At 39.4% G+C, this 18,850-nt stretch overlaps 1 protein-coding gene across 4 annotated transcripts in view; it reads right to left on the reverse strand.

Moving 5' to 3' along the window:
• Positions 1-3,281: 3,281 nt before the first annotated feature.
• CEP128 (centrosomal protein 128) overlaps positions 3,282-18,850 on the reverse strand; it is a 428,984-nt gene continuing 413,415 nt past the window's right edge. Inside the window, exon 23 of one of the 4 annotated variants that reach the window (XM_043548663.1) lies at positions 3,282-7,418. In XM_043548663.1, coding sequence (XP_043404598.1) covers positions 7,312-7,418 — 107 coding nt within the window. In that variant the 3' untranslated portion in view covers positions 3,282-7,311. The remainder of the gene's footprint in view (positions 7,419-18,850) is intronic. The other 3 variants (XM_043548662.1, XM_037900795.2, XM_043548660.1) reach the window with 3 other exon arrangements.

An 18,850-nucleotide genomic window follows, 5' to 3' on the forward strand; every position in this document is an offset into this window, starting at 1 on the left:
CACATCCCAATTTAATGCTTGTTTAATAATGACACAAGCAACATCAAAACTCAAATGTGCAAACTGACACTGGGACCGTGTTTAGCAAGTATCAGTATAACTTTTCAGCAGTATTTTATTTGTCAGCAAATGGCTACAGAGATGATAATTTGAAACTGACACATGTTCAAAAATTACCTTTCAGGGTATGAGCTTTTAGAACTCTGTACTGAGCAACAGGGGTGCAGTTCTCTTAAGTAAACAGTCTCCATCTTTTATTTTCCAGACATGACTTACATACTGTACTCAACACTGATTATACTATCTCTGAGCACCTCCATCCCCTTCCTCCTTTCCACTAGTCCACTCATGATTGGGGGGAAAATTGTAGCACTCAGCAAATCTGGATAATAACTCAGTATAATAACTCAACAACACCACATTCAGATGTACTTGCTCCTGCTCAGGAGATGATCTTTAAAATTAAGCAGCATGTGATCTGATGTTAGCCTGTTTACAGTATGACTTTTATTTTAGCAAACAACTGGAGTTACAAAATCCTCATGAAAAGAGATTATAAGAAAGCATTCCCTTTTATGATGCTACCACCCTACAGGCAAATCAGCTATTGAAATTGATCCCATGAGCTAAATGATGTGGTGATGGTAGAACAGCTGAATGATTTCTCCTGATATACAAGTGCAACATATAAAGCAGCTTGAGATCAAAACAACTCCAGTGTAAAGAGAGAGGGCTAAAATCCCGTAGTCCTTACTCAGGCAAAGCTCCCACTGACGCCAGAGGTGAAAGGGCCCTGGGCTCCCAGCCGCCACTACCGCAGCTGGAGGATTTAAAGGGCCTGGGGATATAAGGCCCTGCCTCTTCTGGTTGAGGCCACGCCTCTTCCAGTTGAGGCCACGCCCCCTGCTCAGGACTCCGGCGAACCGGTAAGTCCTCTAACTTACTTTCACCCCTGACTGAAGCTAATGGCTTCAATGGGTTTTTTGCCTGAGCAAGGATGGCAAGATCTGATCCGTAATGAGTTATTTTCATACAATATTTAATCACATGAAAGACCAGATATTCAGTAGAACTTAGCCCTTAATAGTTCCTATTAGGCACTGAAATGAAGTAGCCGGACTTTCAAAAGTAATCAGTACTTTTGTTGAAAACAGGGTATGTTGGGTACTGAGCACTTTGGAAAAAGCTGGCCTGCTATATACCTATTTCTAATTTCTCTAGGATCCATTCATCACACAACAGGGAATGATGGGTGGATTTCCTTCTTTTTTCTTTATTTGGTCTTGCAGTGAAAGCACACTGATGAGCGTAGGATATTATCTTTTCATGGCAACCGGCTCATGGTGCAGCCACTAGACTACTTCAAAATACAAATACCTTTAACAGTAACAGCACAGAGAAGAGAGAGACAATAATTGCTGACAAAGTTGACTGCTTTTTGTATAGTTTCTGTTTGCCCCCCAAGTCAAGTCCTTCATTAAAAATAAGGGCAGGAATTTTTTTACAAAAAGATACAAACACCCTGAGAGTAATTAATGAGCCTAATTTTTCCTCCCTTGCTACCAAATCACAGGAGAATTGGCCTTTGTTTGATTTTTAATTATAAGCTTGACTTATTAGTGATTTTACTATCCATTCGAACAGTTGAAACTTATTTTGCTTCAGGCCCACATTTTGTTTTCTATTTCAGTAAAATATCTGTGCTGACATGACAGAAAATTGCACTTAATAAAGATACATTGTCCCCCACTCACTTTTTTTTGTTTGTTTAAATTAAAAGGCTAATCAGAAATTTCCCTTGGAAATAACCTGCAGTATAGGGTGTCAAGAAATCTCAGTCGATGAAACAAGTGGGTTTGCTTATATTTGTTATATTGAAATCCAAATCACTGCCTATTTTCTCAAGGTATGCGTGCGTGACATTAAAATTTTACATCTGCCAAGTGAAAACAAAACAAAACAAAACAAAAAAACAATAACCAGAGTCTCATTCTTGCAGGCTGAGGCATGGCAGGTTTGTAACTTGAAACTTTAGAAATATGACTATTTATTGTTGCTAGTACAGATGATATATGGTGGATGTCTCTGTATTTTAATCACAATAGCAATTACTTTCTTTTTGCTTTCAGTTTTGCTACCAACGTTCTCAGAAAAACTGGGTTCCAGATTTTGCAAGACCCAGTTCGCCAAATTATACTTTGCTTCTGCTGTACTTCTAACTATAATACACATGTTTTGCTAAGTTTTAAAAATTGATTTATGCCTCCACACAGTAATGCAGTAAAGTTCAAACCCACAATTGTTGCATGAAAATGTGCTCAAATCCCCGTAGAGATTTTTGAATTAATGATGAAGGTGTTCTGAAGATTCATTGTTAATCCATGGGTGTTACTCATTGAATTACTGTTCTGTTTAAATGCTGATAAGAGCTAAACACAATAGCAAAAATATGCAACACCTGGAAATTCATCCTGGTGAACAGATCTCAGATAAAATGGCACAACTATTCCCTGAAGAGGGACCCTTCTCCTCCATATCATCCTTGGTTCTAAATTTTTTTTTTTTATCATATCTTCTTCATCATCAGCACCTCCACCAGATTAAAAGACACAGGAATTTGTTCTTGCAACATTATACTCATTTGGACCTGCCTATGCCCCTAGACACATGGGTGCAGCTCCTATAGACTTCATTGAGAATTGCACCTGTGGGGTCAGAACAGGGCCCAGTTGAGAGGGGACAAGGTTACTAACACTATAGATGATAGACTTGTAGACCAAAGGGTCAGAGTTTTACAAAAATGGGGTAAGATTTAACTCTCTTGTTTACAACACACAAAGCAGAGGACACAAAAAGAGGCAATTTAAGCCTATGGCTACATTCTTGCAACAGCTACAGATGTGAAAATTTCTCCATTTTTTCCTTTAGGAATAAAGACTAAGATCATTGTTATAAAAATACCTGAATACACTGCTGGGCCAAAATATTGTCATTTTCATGCAGAAAAGCCAGTTTTTCCAGGGAAACACAGTTATCTAGTGCAGTGGTTCTCAAAGCCAGTCCGCCGCTTGTTCAGGGAAAGCCCCTGGCGCGCTGGACTGGTTTGTTTACCTCCCGTGTCTGCAGGTTCGGCCGATCACGGCTCCCACTGGCCGTGGTTCGCCGCTCCAGGCCAATGGGGGCTACGGGAAGCGATGCGGGCAGAGGAATGTGCTGGTTGCCCTTCCCGCAGCCCCCATTGGCTTGGAGCGGCGAACCACGGCCAGTACGAGCCGCGATCAGGCGAACCTGCAGACGCGGCAGGTAAACAAACCGGTCCGGCCCGCCAGGGGCTTGCCCTGAACAAGCGGCGGACCGGCTTTGAGAAACCCTGATCTAGTGCAGGGTCACTTAACAGGCCATGTTGTGGAAACATGTCCACGAGAAAAACATGAGATGTGAGAACAAACACTCTCCCACCCAAAAGAGGACTGTAGGGAACAAGATGACTGTATTTTCTTAGGGCCTGGGTATTCTAATCCATTCAAATCTGTTTTGAGGAAAAGCTGGAAGGAGGAGTAGAGATGTGGGTGATGGATGAATGCACAAAACTTCAGTACCGTTCCTGCTGAAACCTCTCATTTCCATGAAAAATTTGAGGAGAAAAAAGGCTGCATTGCTTCTCCATGTGGCGATCTATCCCTGCCCTCTCTACTCTTCCCTCCACAAGAGGGAGACATGGTGCTCTGTGCCTAGCTCTATTTTTTTCTTTGCAGTTGTTTCTAGAAGAACCTAATTTGAGAATAAAAATCAGCTGTTTGACTAATTAATGATTACATCCAATAGGCAAGGCTTTTAAATATAGGTGTACTAGGAGTCTGACTTGCCCATTCAAGTAGAAGAAAGTTTACCATTAAGCAGGCATCACTGGATTACATGGCTGCCAAAGCTTGAAAATATATAAGCTTCCAGATGAAGCTCTAGAGAACTGCGGGACAATGTAAAACTGAAGTAATTCAACTGAAGATGCTTGGATACCACAACATGTGGTGTTTTTCTTGCATACTGAAAGCGCTCATGTGTGCAAGGATTAGACCATTAATGAATTAAATAATATACAGAGGATCTATGATGAATGAAATGGCTAGTAATTTTAGGATAGTGAATGCACAAAATGTTTCAAATGAACAATCTGATTTTCTACTTTAGAATCAGAAACTGGTCAGGAGGAATAATATTTTTGCCAAGATGAAAAACTATCATTTATTAAACCACAAAAGGACATTTTTAAATAGTGTCAGGAAAGAGACTTTAACCCTCATTAGGAAGGAAATTAATTCACTGTATTACAACTGAGGTATTGCATGAAATATGATCCTCTATCTAAGGCAGAATTCAGGCCGATGTTATACATTATCTGGGCTGCAGTGCCAAGAGGGTAAGTTTAGGAAAGAATTTCCTGGGTTTGGAAAGCTTACACCAACCCATTAAAAAGTTCCTTTAATGTTTTTGTGGTTTAATTTCTTTCTCCCAACCCTCTTGGTAAATTACAAAAAGGAAATAAAATTGCTTGGGAGAAGATATCACATGGCCCAATTTGTAAAGAATTAACATATTTAAGGAGTTTTAAAGCCAGTATAATTCACCCTATAGTCATTTTCATTCTATTGTGTGAATGTATTTATAGAGCATTTTGAAAGCATGTCCTGGAGTTTAGACTGCTTAAATGTAGTAGTCAGAGAATGGAAAAACACAATTATTAAAACTAACTAAACCACTTTTAGTAAACACAAGTAAGAAATAATAAATACAAGCCAAGAGAGCCAGAAGCAATGAATATCCAGCTTTTTTCACATTCCTTAGGAAAAGCAAAGAGATTTTTATTTTTACAAAAATAATAATTTTGCTTCTGAAATGAGGCTCTCAGTTGCCAGGTTTCAGCCTAGTCCACTTACAAACAGGCATTTACCATGGAAGTTGTTCCAGATTCAGTAAAAGGTGGTTGATACACATCTATCTATCCAGCAATTCAAACTGTAGGGGGTTCTTTTAAAAAAGATCTTGCAATGTGGTCTATTTTAAGGTCACAATTTACTGTGTTGCAAAACAACAGTTTTTATTTTAAATTGACCGTCCTATATTTCTTTTAACCATTATCTGTATGCACCATAAACTCTGGAAACTGTGAATATCTTATTTTCTGATTTTCCAACATTTCACCAGGCAAACTGGCTGAAGTGTTTTAAACACCAATTTCCAGCTGTTACCTGATTTAACTAAAAAAATAAATTACAAATGCTGAATACTTTTACAGTTGGTTTAGTTTAGGGCAACTATGGACTGAGTTAATCCCATATTTCATGATGTCCATGCTCCTTCCTACTCTATGACAGAAACAAGTTTTCATTAACCTTATTTTCACTAGTAGAGAGGGTTCTTTTGTGTAGTTTTTTTTATTCTGGCTCTGACACAGCCATTGGGATTGGAAGAGATGGATGACCTGTTATGCTTTTCTGGGCCTTCGAGGTAGGAAATGCGCCCGCAATCTGTAAAGGGCTAATGCCAGCACAGCTACAGCCTACACTATGCACATCTAGAAGGCAAAGAGAATATCTTCAGAAAGGCTAAACCAATCTTTTATGAGACATAAGAAAAATAGTCAATAGCTGTTTTCATACAAAGAAGTTAAAATACGCACATAAAATTAATGCAAAGCAATAATCGAGTGTATCTTCTCATTTCCCTTTCTGCGGAGTCTATGCTGTTAATACTCTCAGCAATACGGTATGCTTGGAACAATGCTGAGTATAAAGGGCTTGCTCCAACAGACTCCCCACTGTCCCAGCTGTGAGCAGAATCTGTCTGCAGTAAACTCCTTAAAAGCACTGCCTGCCTGTTCCTTAGTTGGCACATAATGACCTGGAAACTGCTACTAAAGGTTCCATCTCTACTGACATTGCTGGTAAAAGTGCCACAGTCTTTCAAAGAAGGAGAGGGCTCTCTATACAAGAAAAGGCTGACATAAATGAACCATTGCAATGTAATTCATATTACTCTGATACTCCCTGGTGTGTCTGGCCAGTAAGGCACTTTAGTGGTGACTCAACCTGGAACACTAAAGATAGGCATGTATCATAAAACTGAACCAGGACTTGTGCAAACATTTAAGATTCTTGAGATAGTGGAAAATGCTACAATAGTGGTTTGTTGGGGACTTTAGTAAGCTAGGAAATGTATCAGATTTGAATGGAATGGGATCATCAGAAGCAAGGAGGACATCCAGAATTATGAATAATCAGTAACATTTTAAAATTAAGGTGAAATTTCAAAATACTTAATATAAAATAAAAAGAATAACTAAATGGTTATTAGAAGTTGCTTTTAAAAATGAACAATGTTTCATGCTCATATATCACCTTTCATTGAAGGTTTTCAAAGTGCTTAACAAAGATCGGCATCATCAGGTCATTTTGCAGGTGAGGAAACTGAGGCACAGAGAGGTTAAGTTATTTGCAAAAAGTCACACAGTGACTTAGGAGAAGAGCTGAGAACCAGTCTTCTGACTGCCATTCTCTTGCTCTAACCATTAGATAATAATGCCTTCTTGCCATACCATCGGATTATAAGATATTATATTTTAGAAATAATTCTAAACCCCGACAACAGAGATAGGCTGCACCAAACTATGATCTAAATTCCCTCCAACTTTGGGGAAATTTGGTTCTAAGTTTTAAACTTTGCTGATTGGATTCTTTTCTAGCAGTTAATGACCTGTTACATGGTTTTTATAAACTGAAATACCTAAAATCATGTATACATTTCGCTGCAACATATTATAAAGCCTCTTATAATGTATTGGGACAAAAGTAATTTCTAGTAATTGTTTCTTGATTATTAATCATTATTAAATGATGCCTAAATTTAAGTGTCAACCAAAGTTCCTTACACCTGTAATTTTGCTCATAGTAAAAGTTTGTGTACTAGTTTTTCAGATAGTAATCTTTAGAATCCATGTATGCTATAAGCAAGAATGAACTTTAGTCAGGCGAACTACAGAAACGAATGCAAAGAGGACAAAGCTTTATGCCATGAAACCCTTTGGCAGATGTGATACATACCGTTATCTTCAGGTTTAAAAAGGCTCACTCCCCTGAAACAACTATGATGAACTTTCAGTCAATATTTGGCAATTGATGAGTTACTGAAGCTGCATCACTCCTATAAGTGCAGCTGTGCTTGATTGCAGACAGAATTATTGTTTTAAAACAATGGAGCAGAATTGAACCTCCAGTAAGTAAAGCTGCCATGTTTTTGCATAATTTTTTAGCTGCTCTAGTGTTTCTCTTTTTCTGCGTGTGACTTCATTTCATTGATAGTAATACTAATGGGATCTTCCTTGGTTGTATTTAAATCGAAAGGAATCATTCTTCTCATAAATGCTGGAAAGGAAAGAACAAAGGAGTGTGAGGGACCAATCAACCACCTGCAAAGAAATACTATCAATAGCTAGTAGTGTACATAGATTTGCTAGGGGCAGCTACCATAAGTTTGACCATGGTCAGTTTAGCTGGTGTGCTAAATCATATTATATTACAGTAATCTCACTATTGTGCTGTTCTTCACAGTCAGAATTTGTACATACTTGCCTGACATAGTACTACGTGCAAAAAGCTATGTTAAATACAACATTTTGGTTACACATTTAAAATTTTAAAGTCAGAAAATGCAAGTAATGATGGTGCTCATACAGCAACATACTATAGTATACATTTATCAACACAGAGAGTAATATAAGTGCTTATTGGTCAAGAAAAACAGATTTTTTAAGTCCATCCATGATTAACCTGCCTGAGTCAGCTTTGTTACACAGAGGAAGCCTTAACTTCTACTTTACCTGACATTTAAGAATTGTAATTATGTGCCCTTTATATTGTATTTACACTTCGTTTGCATTTAATTTTGTAGTTTTTTTAATAAGGGGAAAAAACCCAGAAAATCCCCAAAGAAAATACCCTTCTTAGTGGAACATTCTAGAGGAAAAAATTGTATTGTCCCCAGTGTTTTTATGACATCAGAATTAATGTATATGCACTTTAGGCGTGCATGTGTAATTTTTTAAATTCTTGGTTCTGGGTAGTTCCACAAACTTAGCTTGAGTGCATGATATGGCACAAAGCCCCAAAGTAAATATGAACTAGATGCAGCATCTAGTAATTATCCATTGGTAAAAAGAACACTAATTGGATGATAAGGATTTGACAAGAGGCAGAGGCACCAAGTCATGAAACAGAATCAGTCATCAGGCTTCTAGTTCTACAAAATGTCATTCTTGTACTGTCCACGCATGCATCACGAAAGTGTCAGAACACTGGGCATACCGGGCAGTTTGTTATAAATATGCTTAGTGTACTTTTTACAAACGGTACTGTAATAACTTAGCAGCTCCCATCTGGGAGCCATGTACCAAGGAACAAGTCTTCACTCTTTAATGTAGAATCCTTCAATTTCCAAAAGTGAAAGTAAAATCACTATCTTGATTCCTTAGCCCTTAATAAATCCTTGAATTATCATTTTTCTGAACCAAAGAAACTAGAATTCTTTCAAGAATTATACAGCGTTGGCTTTCTAAGTATGAAACCATCATTATTTGCCACAAACTTCTTTTCTGAATGCACACCCTCTTCTCTTCCACTCCCAGGTAAATCTGGAAAATTTCCATAGACCATATTAGAGAAGCACAGTCTAGCAATCTGAGCACAAGACTGAAGACAGGAATTCTTGAATTCTAATCCTGGCTCTGCTGCTGTCTCCCAGTGACCATAGGCTAGTCATAAGTTAACTACTACTGGATGCACATCAATGAAATGGGGATACTACTACTTACCTCATAGCAAGGTTATGAGGCTTTGTTGTTTGTAAAAGGGCTTTGCAGATGAAAAGCAAGAGGTAAGTACTACAATGTATTCAGTTTTGTTAGCTAAGGAGTCCCAAATCTGTGATATGACTCCCATTGCAGAACATAAAATTAAGAGGCCCCTTGGTGCTAGACAATTCAAAGGAGTAATGATAATATTGAAAAACCTAAGGGCTGTTTTGGATAGAAACACAGCGCCCCCCCTCCCCCAGCGTGAGGCTGAGAGAGGTTGGCAGGAAACATGAAGAGCACATTTTTCACTAATCTCTCAGTCATGGTACTATTTATTCTCTGAACATTTACAATGCTCATCTCCTAAGAAAACTAGAAATGCCTAATTCATTATGCAATTTCTTTTGGCAAATAAAGAGAAAAGCTATTACAGAGAGCCTGCTGGTAAAATTAAACAAATTTTTGCAATGTCATTTTTTGCAGCTGTCCGGGGAAAATAAAAATAAAACACATATCAAGTTCCTCCCATAAGACCTAAGAACATAAGAACAGCTACACTGGGTCAGACCAATGGTCCATCTATCCCAGTATCTTGTCTTCTGACTGGCTAATGCCAGGTGCTTCAGAGGGAGTGAACAGAACATACAATCGTCGAATGATCCATCCCCTGTCATCCACTCCCAGGTTTTGGGAATAAGAGGCTAGGGACACCCAGAGCATAGGATTGCATCCCTGACCATCTTGGCTAATATCCATTGATGGACCTATTCTCCATGAACTTATCTAATTCTTTTTTGAATGCTATTATAGTTTTGGCCTTCACAACATCTTCTAGCAACAAGTTCCACATGTTTGCTGTGCATTGTGTGAAGAAATACTTCCTTTGGTTTGTTTTAAACCTGCTGCCTATTAATTTCATTGGGTGAACCCTGGGTCTTGAGTTATGTAAAGGAGTAAAAAACACTTCCTTATTCACTTTCTCCACACCAGTCATGATTTGAGAGACCTCTATCGTATCCTCTCTTAGTCTTCTCTTTTCCAAGGTTGAAAGTCTCTGTCTTTTTAATCTCTCCTCCTACAGAAGCTGTCCCATACCCCTAATCATTTTTGTTGCCCTTCTCTGTATCTTGTCCAATTCTAATATATCTCTTTTGAGGTGGGGTAACCAGAACAGCACGCAGTATTCAAGGTGTGGGCAAACCTTGGATTTATATAGTAGCATTACAATATTTTCTGTTTCCTTGCTTAATGGTTCCCAACATTCTGTTAGCTTTTTTGATTGTTGCAGCACATTGAGCGGATGTTTTCAGAGAACTATCCACAATGACTCCTAGATCTCTTTCGTGAGTGGTAACAGCTCATTTAGGCCCCATCATTTTGTATGTATAGTGGGGATTATGTTTTCCAGTGTGCATTACTTTGCATTTATCAACATTGATTTTCATCTGCCATTTTGTTGCTCAGTCACCCAGTTTTATGAGATCCCTTTGTAACGCTTCACAGTCTGCTTTGGATTTAACTTTCTTGAGTAATTTTGTATTGCCTGCAAATTTTGCCATCCTGTTGTTTACCCCTTTTTCCACATCATTTATGAATATGTTGAACAGCACTAGTCCCAGTACAGATCCACGAGGGACACCACTATTTACCTCTCACCATTCTGAAAACTGACCATTTTCTAATGCTCATACATTCAGGGCTTTGTCTCACTGGTCTCTTCACATTAAAGCTAATTTCATTTTTTAGGAGGGAGGAATGGTATAGTGGTTAAGGCACTGGACTTAGTAAATCTGGGTTCAACTGGGCTCTGCCACATATTTCCTGTGTGACCTTGAAAGTCACTTAGTCCCACTGATTTCAATCGGGCCAGAATTTCACCCTTAATCTTCATGTCTGTTACCCAAATGGAGATAATACTATTTCTTTTATTCCACTCTTTGTCTTGTCTATTTAGACAGTAAGCAATTTGGGACAAAGTCTATGTCACTGTGTTTGAATAGAGTTTAGCCCAGTCTTTGTTGGAACCTTTTGGGGCAACCATAATATAAATAATAAAATAAAATAATAATCTGCAATAAGGAAGAGTTAAATAAAATGATGATTTTTCCATCTTTCCCACTAACGTGGGAAACATGTAAACCATTCTGTCTACCACACCATGAGCACTACAAGCTGAGCAGAAAAAGAAAGAAAATGGGAAAGATAATAAATATATGGGCAACACTTTAGGGCTTTTTTGTTTTGGTTTATTAACAGCAGGAAGTGATAGACTCAGATGGATTTCAGGGAGCAGTAAGTTTCAGACACTAAGAATCTTCTACAGCAAAAACCTGAATACGAGGGGAAAACACACAGTGAGTGGTATCTGAGCATAGAAACACTGCCGAGTACGTCTCCTTTGGTTTGTAAGAAAGAGAGTACACTTCCAGCACTCTTCCTGCAAACACAGTGCATCTCTCTGGAACTACATACTTGCAAAGTTGATGACATTTTCTACAAACTCAGGCCACGTCTACATTGGGAACACTTTACAAGATTAGATATAGGTATATGATACTAGCAAAGTGCTCCTAGAGTAGACACAGCTTATACTTATACCAGGAACTCTTACCAGTATAGCATATTCCACCACACCTGAGCAAAGCAAGTTATACTAGCAAACGAGCAGTTTTGCCAGCATAGCTGTATCTACAGTAGGGGCTTCTGCGGCACGGTTCCCCCAATTTTATGAGAGATAACTCCTCATCACATCTGTGGCTGACACAGTTTTGTTGGCAGAAATCTGTGGCATAGACCTGCCCTCAGTATGCAATTTTCAAAATGTTCCTGTCTTTGTTAATTTCAACCATTTAGCAGAGTATTACTGACACACCAGATTTCAGAGTTCAGCCACTTTTGAGTTTTCTGGTTGATAAAAATATAGTAAACTTTTATTTTACAGTAAAAAAAAGTCTATTCTTTTTTCATCACCCCACAGATGAAAATGGCTTAATAGAATGTTTCAGGTGTGTTTTTCCAGAGAGCTAAGAAGGTCTTAAAGCAGGGATTTGCAATGCACATTATTTTCACTACCAGCTGGTAACCAGTACAAAGGAATTGGTATATAGACTTATACAGATGTAACAGTAGACAGTTTCTGTTTGCCTTTCCAGTAATACAAGAACTAGAAGGCTCCTGATAAAATCAGAGGCAAAAAATTTAAAACACATAAAACAAATCCTCTTTTAATCCAATGTATAATTAATTAACCTGTGGAATATGTTGCCATAGGATATTGAGACAAAAAGTTCAGCAAAAATTTAAAAAGGATTAGACACCTATGACTAAGAGTTGAATCTACAGTTGAAGTAACTAAGATAAAAATAGGTTTCAGAGTAGCAGCCGTGTTAGTCTGTATCCGCAAAAAGAAAAGGAGTACTTGTGGCACCTTAGAGACTAACACATTTATTTGAGCATAAGCTTTCGTGAGCTACAGCTCACTTCATCGGATGCTTACAGTGGGAAATACATCGGGGAGATTTTATATACACAGAGAACATGAAACAATGGGTGTTACCATACACGCTGTAACAAGATTGATCAGGTAAGGTGAGCTATTACCAGCAGGAGAGAAAAACAACCTTTTGTAGTGATAATCAAGGTGGGCCATTTCCAGCAGTTGACAAGAATGTGTGAGGAACAGTAGGGAGGGAAAATAAACATGGGGAAATAGTTTTATTTTGTGTAATGACACATCCACTCCCAGTCTTTATTCAAGCCTAATTTAATGGTGTCCAGTTTGCAAATTAATTATTGTATCATTATACAAAGTAAAACTATTTCCCCATGTTTATTCCGCCCCCCACCCCCACTGTTCCTCACACATTCTTGTCAACTGCTAGAAATGGCCCACCTTGATTATCACTACAAAAGGTTTTTATTTTTTTTCCCTCTCCTGCTGGTAATAGCTCACCTTACCTGATCATTCCCGTTACAGTTTGTATGGTAACACCCATTGTTTCATGTTCTCTGTGTATATAAAATCTCCCCACTGTATTTTCCACTGCATGCATCCGATGAAGTGAGCTGTAGCTCATGAAAGCTTATGCTCAAATAGAATCATAGAATATCAGGGTTGGAAGGGACCTCAGGAGGTCATCTAGTCCAACCCCTGCTCAAAGCAGGACTGATCCCCAATTAAATCATCCCAGCCAGGGCTTTGTCAAGCCTGACCTTAAAAACTTCTAAGGAAGGAGATTCCACCACTTCCCTAGGTAACGCATTCCAGTGTTTCACCACCCTCCTAGTGAAAAAGTTTTTCCTAATATCCAACCTAAATCTCCCCCACTGCAACTTGAGACCATTACTCCTTGTCCTGTCATCCGCTACCACTGAGAATAGTCTAGATCCATCCTCTTTGGAACCCCCTTTCAGGTAGTTGAAAGCTGCTATCAAATCTCCCCTCATTCTTCTCTTCTGTAGACTAAACAATCCCAGTTCCCTCAGCCTCTCCTCATAAGTCATGTGTTCCAGTCCCCTAATCATTTTTGTTGCCCTCCGCTGGACTCTTTCCAATTTTTCCACATCCTTCTTGTAGTGTGGGGCCCAAAACTGGACAAATAAATTTGTTAGTCTCTAAGGTGTACTCCTTACAAGTACACAAGTACTCCTTTTCTTCTGAAGATAAAAATGTTAACAGCTATCACCCTGTGCTTGAGATGTTCTTTCAAAATGTGGTCTCTAGGCTCATCTTCCTGGCACATTGTTCAAACCACTTCACTCCCATCTTTTCACCCCACTCTCTCTCCATCCCCCATCCCCAATTTTATACCATATAAGGCCTTTCACCATTTAGTCCTAACTTGTCTTCAAATCTAATTTCTTACTGAAACATCATCCCCTGACTTTGGTCTGCCCATGACGTCTGCCTTGATCACAGCTTGCCTACTTTCCTCACATGTGCCTTTGTGCTTTCTGCCATGCTGTCCCTTATATTTGATAAGAACTCTCCATCAAAATTGGCAAATTTCCCACTTTATTCTCTTTTACATCCCTTCTTAAAACCTATCTTTGCTATGATGCAAACAAATCACTACTGTCTGGCAATGCTTAGGTATGGCCTGTGACTAGAGGAATAGAGAAAGCCAGCACTACAGTGGGGTGAGCGTGTATGTGTTATAGTGGGAAGGACAAAGTTTCAGGATTACTTATTTTGCCCAGTGGTTAGTCCATCCCTACTATATACCATGGTGACATAAGAGTGCTATGTATCCGCAAAACCAATGGGTAATGGAATGCTGTGATCCCAGTTTTATGAGATCAGGAAGACTAACCACTATTTTCCTCTCTCTGCAGGCTTAGGGTACGAAAGCCTGGGATAGAGACACCCATCAACAATATAAAGCCGAGAAGCAATATGACTTCTGGGAAATATTCCAGGTCAAAACCTTGAAATGATAAACTGTACAAACAGAAGGACAGGAATCAATTTACAGAACTAATGCAAAGCATCTGCAATTGTTAGAAGCTTAGTAATATAAAACTGCAGAAAAACACAGTGGCCATGAAAAAAGCAATTTCTGAGGATTATTCTATAGATAACAGCCAGTAGCTGATTTTTTTTAGACTAATCTTTTTTCAGTTGCAGCTGAAAATAATATGGACTGCAAACTATGTATCTAATGAATGCCTTCTTGTCTAAATTATGCTCTCAGTTAAACCTCTTCCTTTCTAAGAACATGGGTATAGTAAGCAAAACTAGCACTCTATAAAATAGCTGGTTATGGAAAAGATATTATAATTGTAGAAATTATAACAAAAACATGAAGACCAGCCATGAAGCAGATGACTAATTGCTATCCCTTTCAGTGACTGCTGTAATTAGCATCTCCATACTAAATATATCTATAAATACACAGATTGCAGTTTATTTACTTTTTATCGTTTCTTTTCTTCTCTTTCCCTCCAACAATTTTACACAGATCAAGGTTGAATTCAATTCCAGAGTCTCCTTCATTTCTAAATTATATCAAAATTGTCTTCTCTCCTCCCTACAATGATCTCTCCAAGTCAGGGCTGAACCACACTGGCAGGGAAACATAGGGGAAGCTTGTAGTGCTACTGGCTATACTGTTTTTGTTCTGTAGAAGACCTCAGTTCCCATGTTATTAATCTGGAAACTTTCATCAGAATATAGGAAGAAAAATATAATGTTATAAGGTCTAGCACACAGCTACTGCGAGTGACTGATCGAAAATATTATTGGTTCACATGGCTAAAGTCTAGTCTTCTGTTTCTGAACAAGCAAGGAGATAAATTAGCCACAGGTAATGAGTGACAAAATAAGAGAGACTCATTGTCAATCTTATTAAATACCCTAGGGCTCAGGAAAAGAAAATCAGATATGATTGTCAAAACCTTAAATTAGTGCTGATAAATATCACTGCTTGAAATTAGAAGTGCATGGAGCGTATGCCACTGAGGTGACTCCAATGACTGATTTACTACCTGCCTTTCAATGGTGATGGCTAAGCCCATGATTTTGTCATGGAGCCATGGACAGATGACAGGCATTAAACAAAAATTACTAAAAACATCCCTGACAAAATAGGGAGGGAGGAGGATCCAGCACCTTGTCCCCCCGGCAGCAGCTAGGAGCTGCAGTGACCCCATTGCCCAGTGGCTGGGAGGGTTCCCCACAACCTGCAGGGCTAGGAGTTGTGGGGGGCCAGCCAGTGGCGGGGTCTGGGGAGCTGCGCCCCCCGCAACCAAAGCTGGCCGCTGAGCAGCTCCAGGATCCCTCTGCAGCTGCTGGTGGCAGCTGTGGGTGGAGTCAGCTGCTCATGGCAGCTGGGAGCTGTGGGGGAAGAGGGGTCACAGCTTGCGTAGACCAAGCAGCTGCAGGGGGGGCGCCTGCAAGCGGCAGCTGAGGAGCTGCAGAATCCCCCCCCCCCACGGCTGCTGAGCAGCTTTGGGGTCCCTACTCACAGCGGGGGAGTCCTGCCAATAGCTGTGCCTGGGCAGCTCAGGGGTCACCGGAGGCAGCCAGTCAGTTGTGTGGATCCCACCGCCCGCAACTGTTGGGTAGCTGTGGGAGGGTCCCCTGCCATCCGTGGAAGCTGGGCTGCTGCAGGGTCCCCAGTGTCCCGGAGGTTGCTGGAAGTCACAGATTCCGTGACATAATCTTAGCCTGAGTGATGGCAAGAAGAGTTGGTTATGTGAATTGCTGCCAGAATATTTCACAGTCCTCAAAAATTCTGGAAATAACTTCAGGACCTTCAGTTCTTTGATTGATGGAGATTAGGCTCACCATAGAAAGTGACACATCAAGTTTGGAAAGTGATACTAATGGTTTTGGAGGAAACTCATTTTCTTGACAAAGGTAAAGACCACTACAATAGCAGCTACTATTAAGAGGGTACGCAATCTGTACACTGAGAAATTAAAAAACCTAATCATGTGAATAAAAACAATGTATTCCTTCAGAATCAACTAGCAAAAAAAGAGCACAAAAAGAAAAGATTCATAGTGCTGGACAGGTTCATGAGAGGATTACCACCAGACCTACAAGGATAGGTTGTTAGCCAAAATGACAATATGGGAAATGCCACCCCAATCAATTATAAAAATTAAGAAAAACTCAGTAAGCAACAATCTTTCAGACACATTTATGTACTTAGAAAGGAACTTTCCCCATATGATGTTGAATGCAGATATACCATAACGATTACAGTGGGATCAATGCTCTTATCAAGCAGCTGCTTTTTTTTTTCCCCCTCCAGAGCATTTAGTTTCGCTGAAAGGTCTTTTGATTAGCTCTAGAAAATGAATTTCACTGTTCATCCAAAAAACATGTACACTGTGGGGAGTGGCCATTCAAGCTTACCCCACATTACACCATCATTTTGCTCTACCCTGGTGGAACCACTCCTCTAATGGTTGAAGAAGAATTCCATTTCAAGGACCCATTCAATTTTTGCTCTCTTTGCCTCATGTGGTTGTGATATTTTGATATGGCCCCTTTTCACTAGGCACTGGACAGAGGTCCAGGACCTCATGATGTTCACCATTATTGACGTAGACTTGAACCAGTGATCTAGAGCTGATAGAATTTTTATCCCATTACCAGTTCCCTGAATCAGGTAGACCACTGCTACTTCCCATACAGAAATCCATGAATGTTATAAAAATGATTGTTGCTAATTGTGATTCCAGTTCTTATTTGGAAGAAAATCAAATTTAATCAAGGATAGATGTAATAATACACAAACACAGACTCCACGTTTGTATTTATCCCCATCACTGCAAAGTAGGGCTGTCAATTAATCACAGTTAACTCAAGTGATTAATGCAAAACAAATCAACCAGATTAAAAAATAGTTTTGATTAATCACAGTTTTAATCGCACTGTTAAACAATAATAGAATACAAATTTAAATTTATTGTAAATATTTTTGGATTTTTTTCTACATTTTCAAATATATTGATTTCAGTTACAACACTGAGATAGTTGACAGCATGTCACAGGTAGTTACTAGATTGCACTGCAAGACAGACTGTGTCAGGACTTCCACCTAAAAAAAAAAAAAAAGAGTATCTCTGCTGATTCTGTGGCGAGATTCCTTGTGCTGTGTAGATATAAGAGCTCAGATGTGCTGGAACAGCAGACCAAGGCGGAATAAATTGTTAGATTTTCTGTAGGGTTTCACAGAAGTATGTTATAGTGTTTCATCTGATTGATACTAAATTAAGAGGTGACTGTCAAAGATTCATAACCAAGGACTGTAACAGAAGTAGTATGATGAAAGGAAGATGATAATCCCATACACTATACAATCAATATAATTTCTAAGTGCTATAAAATTGAAGATTGCTATGGAAGCACTAATTACCACTTTACAGGATCAGAGATGGCCCATAGTTTTGCAAGGCCCTTTGTCAGGTAACATAAGTGGATGCAATCCAATTCCCTCTCTACATAGCTATCTTACCCCCACTCCACACACAGAGGGATGGAATATAAAATTGTTTCCCATCCCCTCATCACTTTCTGCCTGCCTATAATCCTCACTCAGGGTCTGGCAACCTTCAGTCTGCCAATATTTTAACAAAGGGTTCCAACCAAAACATTGTATTCATATTAATCTGCAGGAAGCCGTGTCTAGGGTCAGAGAGGAAGAATAAGGGATTGGTAAATCTATTTGTTTACTTTCCAAAATTGTTTTTCAGAACCACAAATGCTGAAGTAGGTAAAAATTACTTGGCTAATAAACTCCTATAAATGCCACTCAGAGAGTATCTCTACTCTGTGTGAAGGACATGGGGATGCCTGTAATATTTTATGAATATTATATATTGTGGTTGATTGGTATTGTGTTTCTTGCTATAGGATTGCAAGAGGTTAATTCAGGCAGGGGTTATTTGCACATGTGCAGGAAAGAGAACAATAGCTTCAGATAGCTCCACTTGCTGGTATTTAAAAGATAATATTGGGGTCATTTACCTCATACACTTTAAGGTCAGAAGGGACCATTGTGATCATCTAGTCTGACCTCCTGCACATTGCAGGCCACAGAACCTCACCCACCCACTTCTGTAATAGACCCCTAACCTCTGGCTGAGTTACTGAATTCCTCCAATCATGGTTTAAAGACTTCAAGTTAGAGAATTCACCATTTACACTATTTTAAACCTGCAAATGACCTGTGCCCCATGCTGCAGAGGAAGGTGAACCCCCCGCTCCAGGGTCTCTGTCAATCTGACTGGGGGAAAAATTCCTTCCTGACCCCAAATATGGTGATCAGTTGGACCCTGAGCATGTCGGCAAGACCCACCAGGCAGATACCTGGGAAGGAATTATCTGTAATAACTCAGAGCCCTCCCCATCTACTGTCCCATCTTTGGCTGTTGGGGATTTTTGCTACTGGCAGTCGCTGATGGGCCGCATACCACTGTAGGCAGTCCTATCATACCATCCCCTCGATCAACTTATGAAGTTCAGTCTTGAAGCCAATTAGGTTTTTTGCC

This window comes from Chelonia mydas, chromosome 6 (genome assembly GCF_015237465.2).
Source record: "Chelonia mydas isolate rCheMyd1 chromosome 6, rCheMyd1.pri.v2, whole genome shotgun sequence".
Classification (NCBI taxonomy): Eukaryota; Metazoa; Chordata; order Testudines; family Cheloniidae; genus Chelonia; species Chelonia mydas.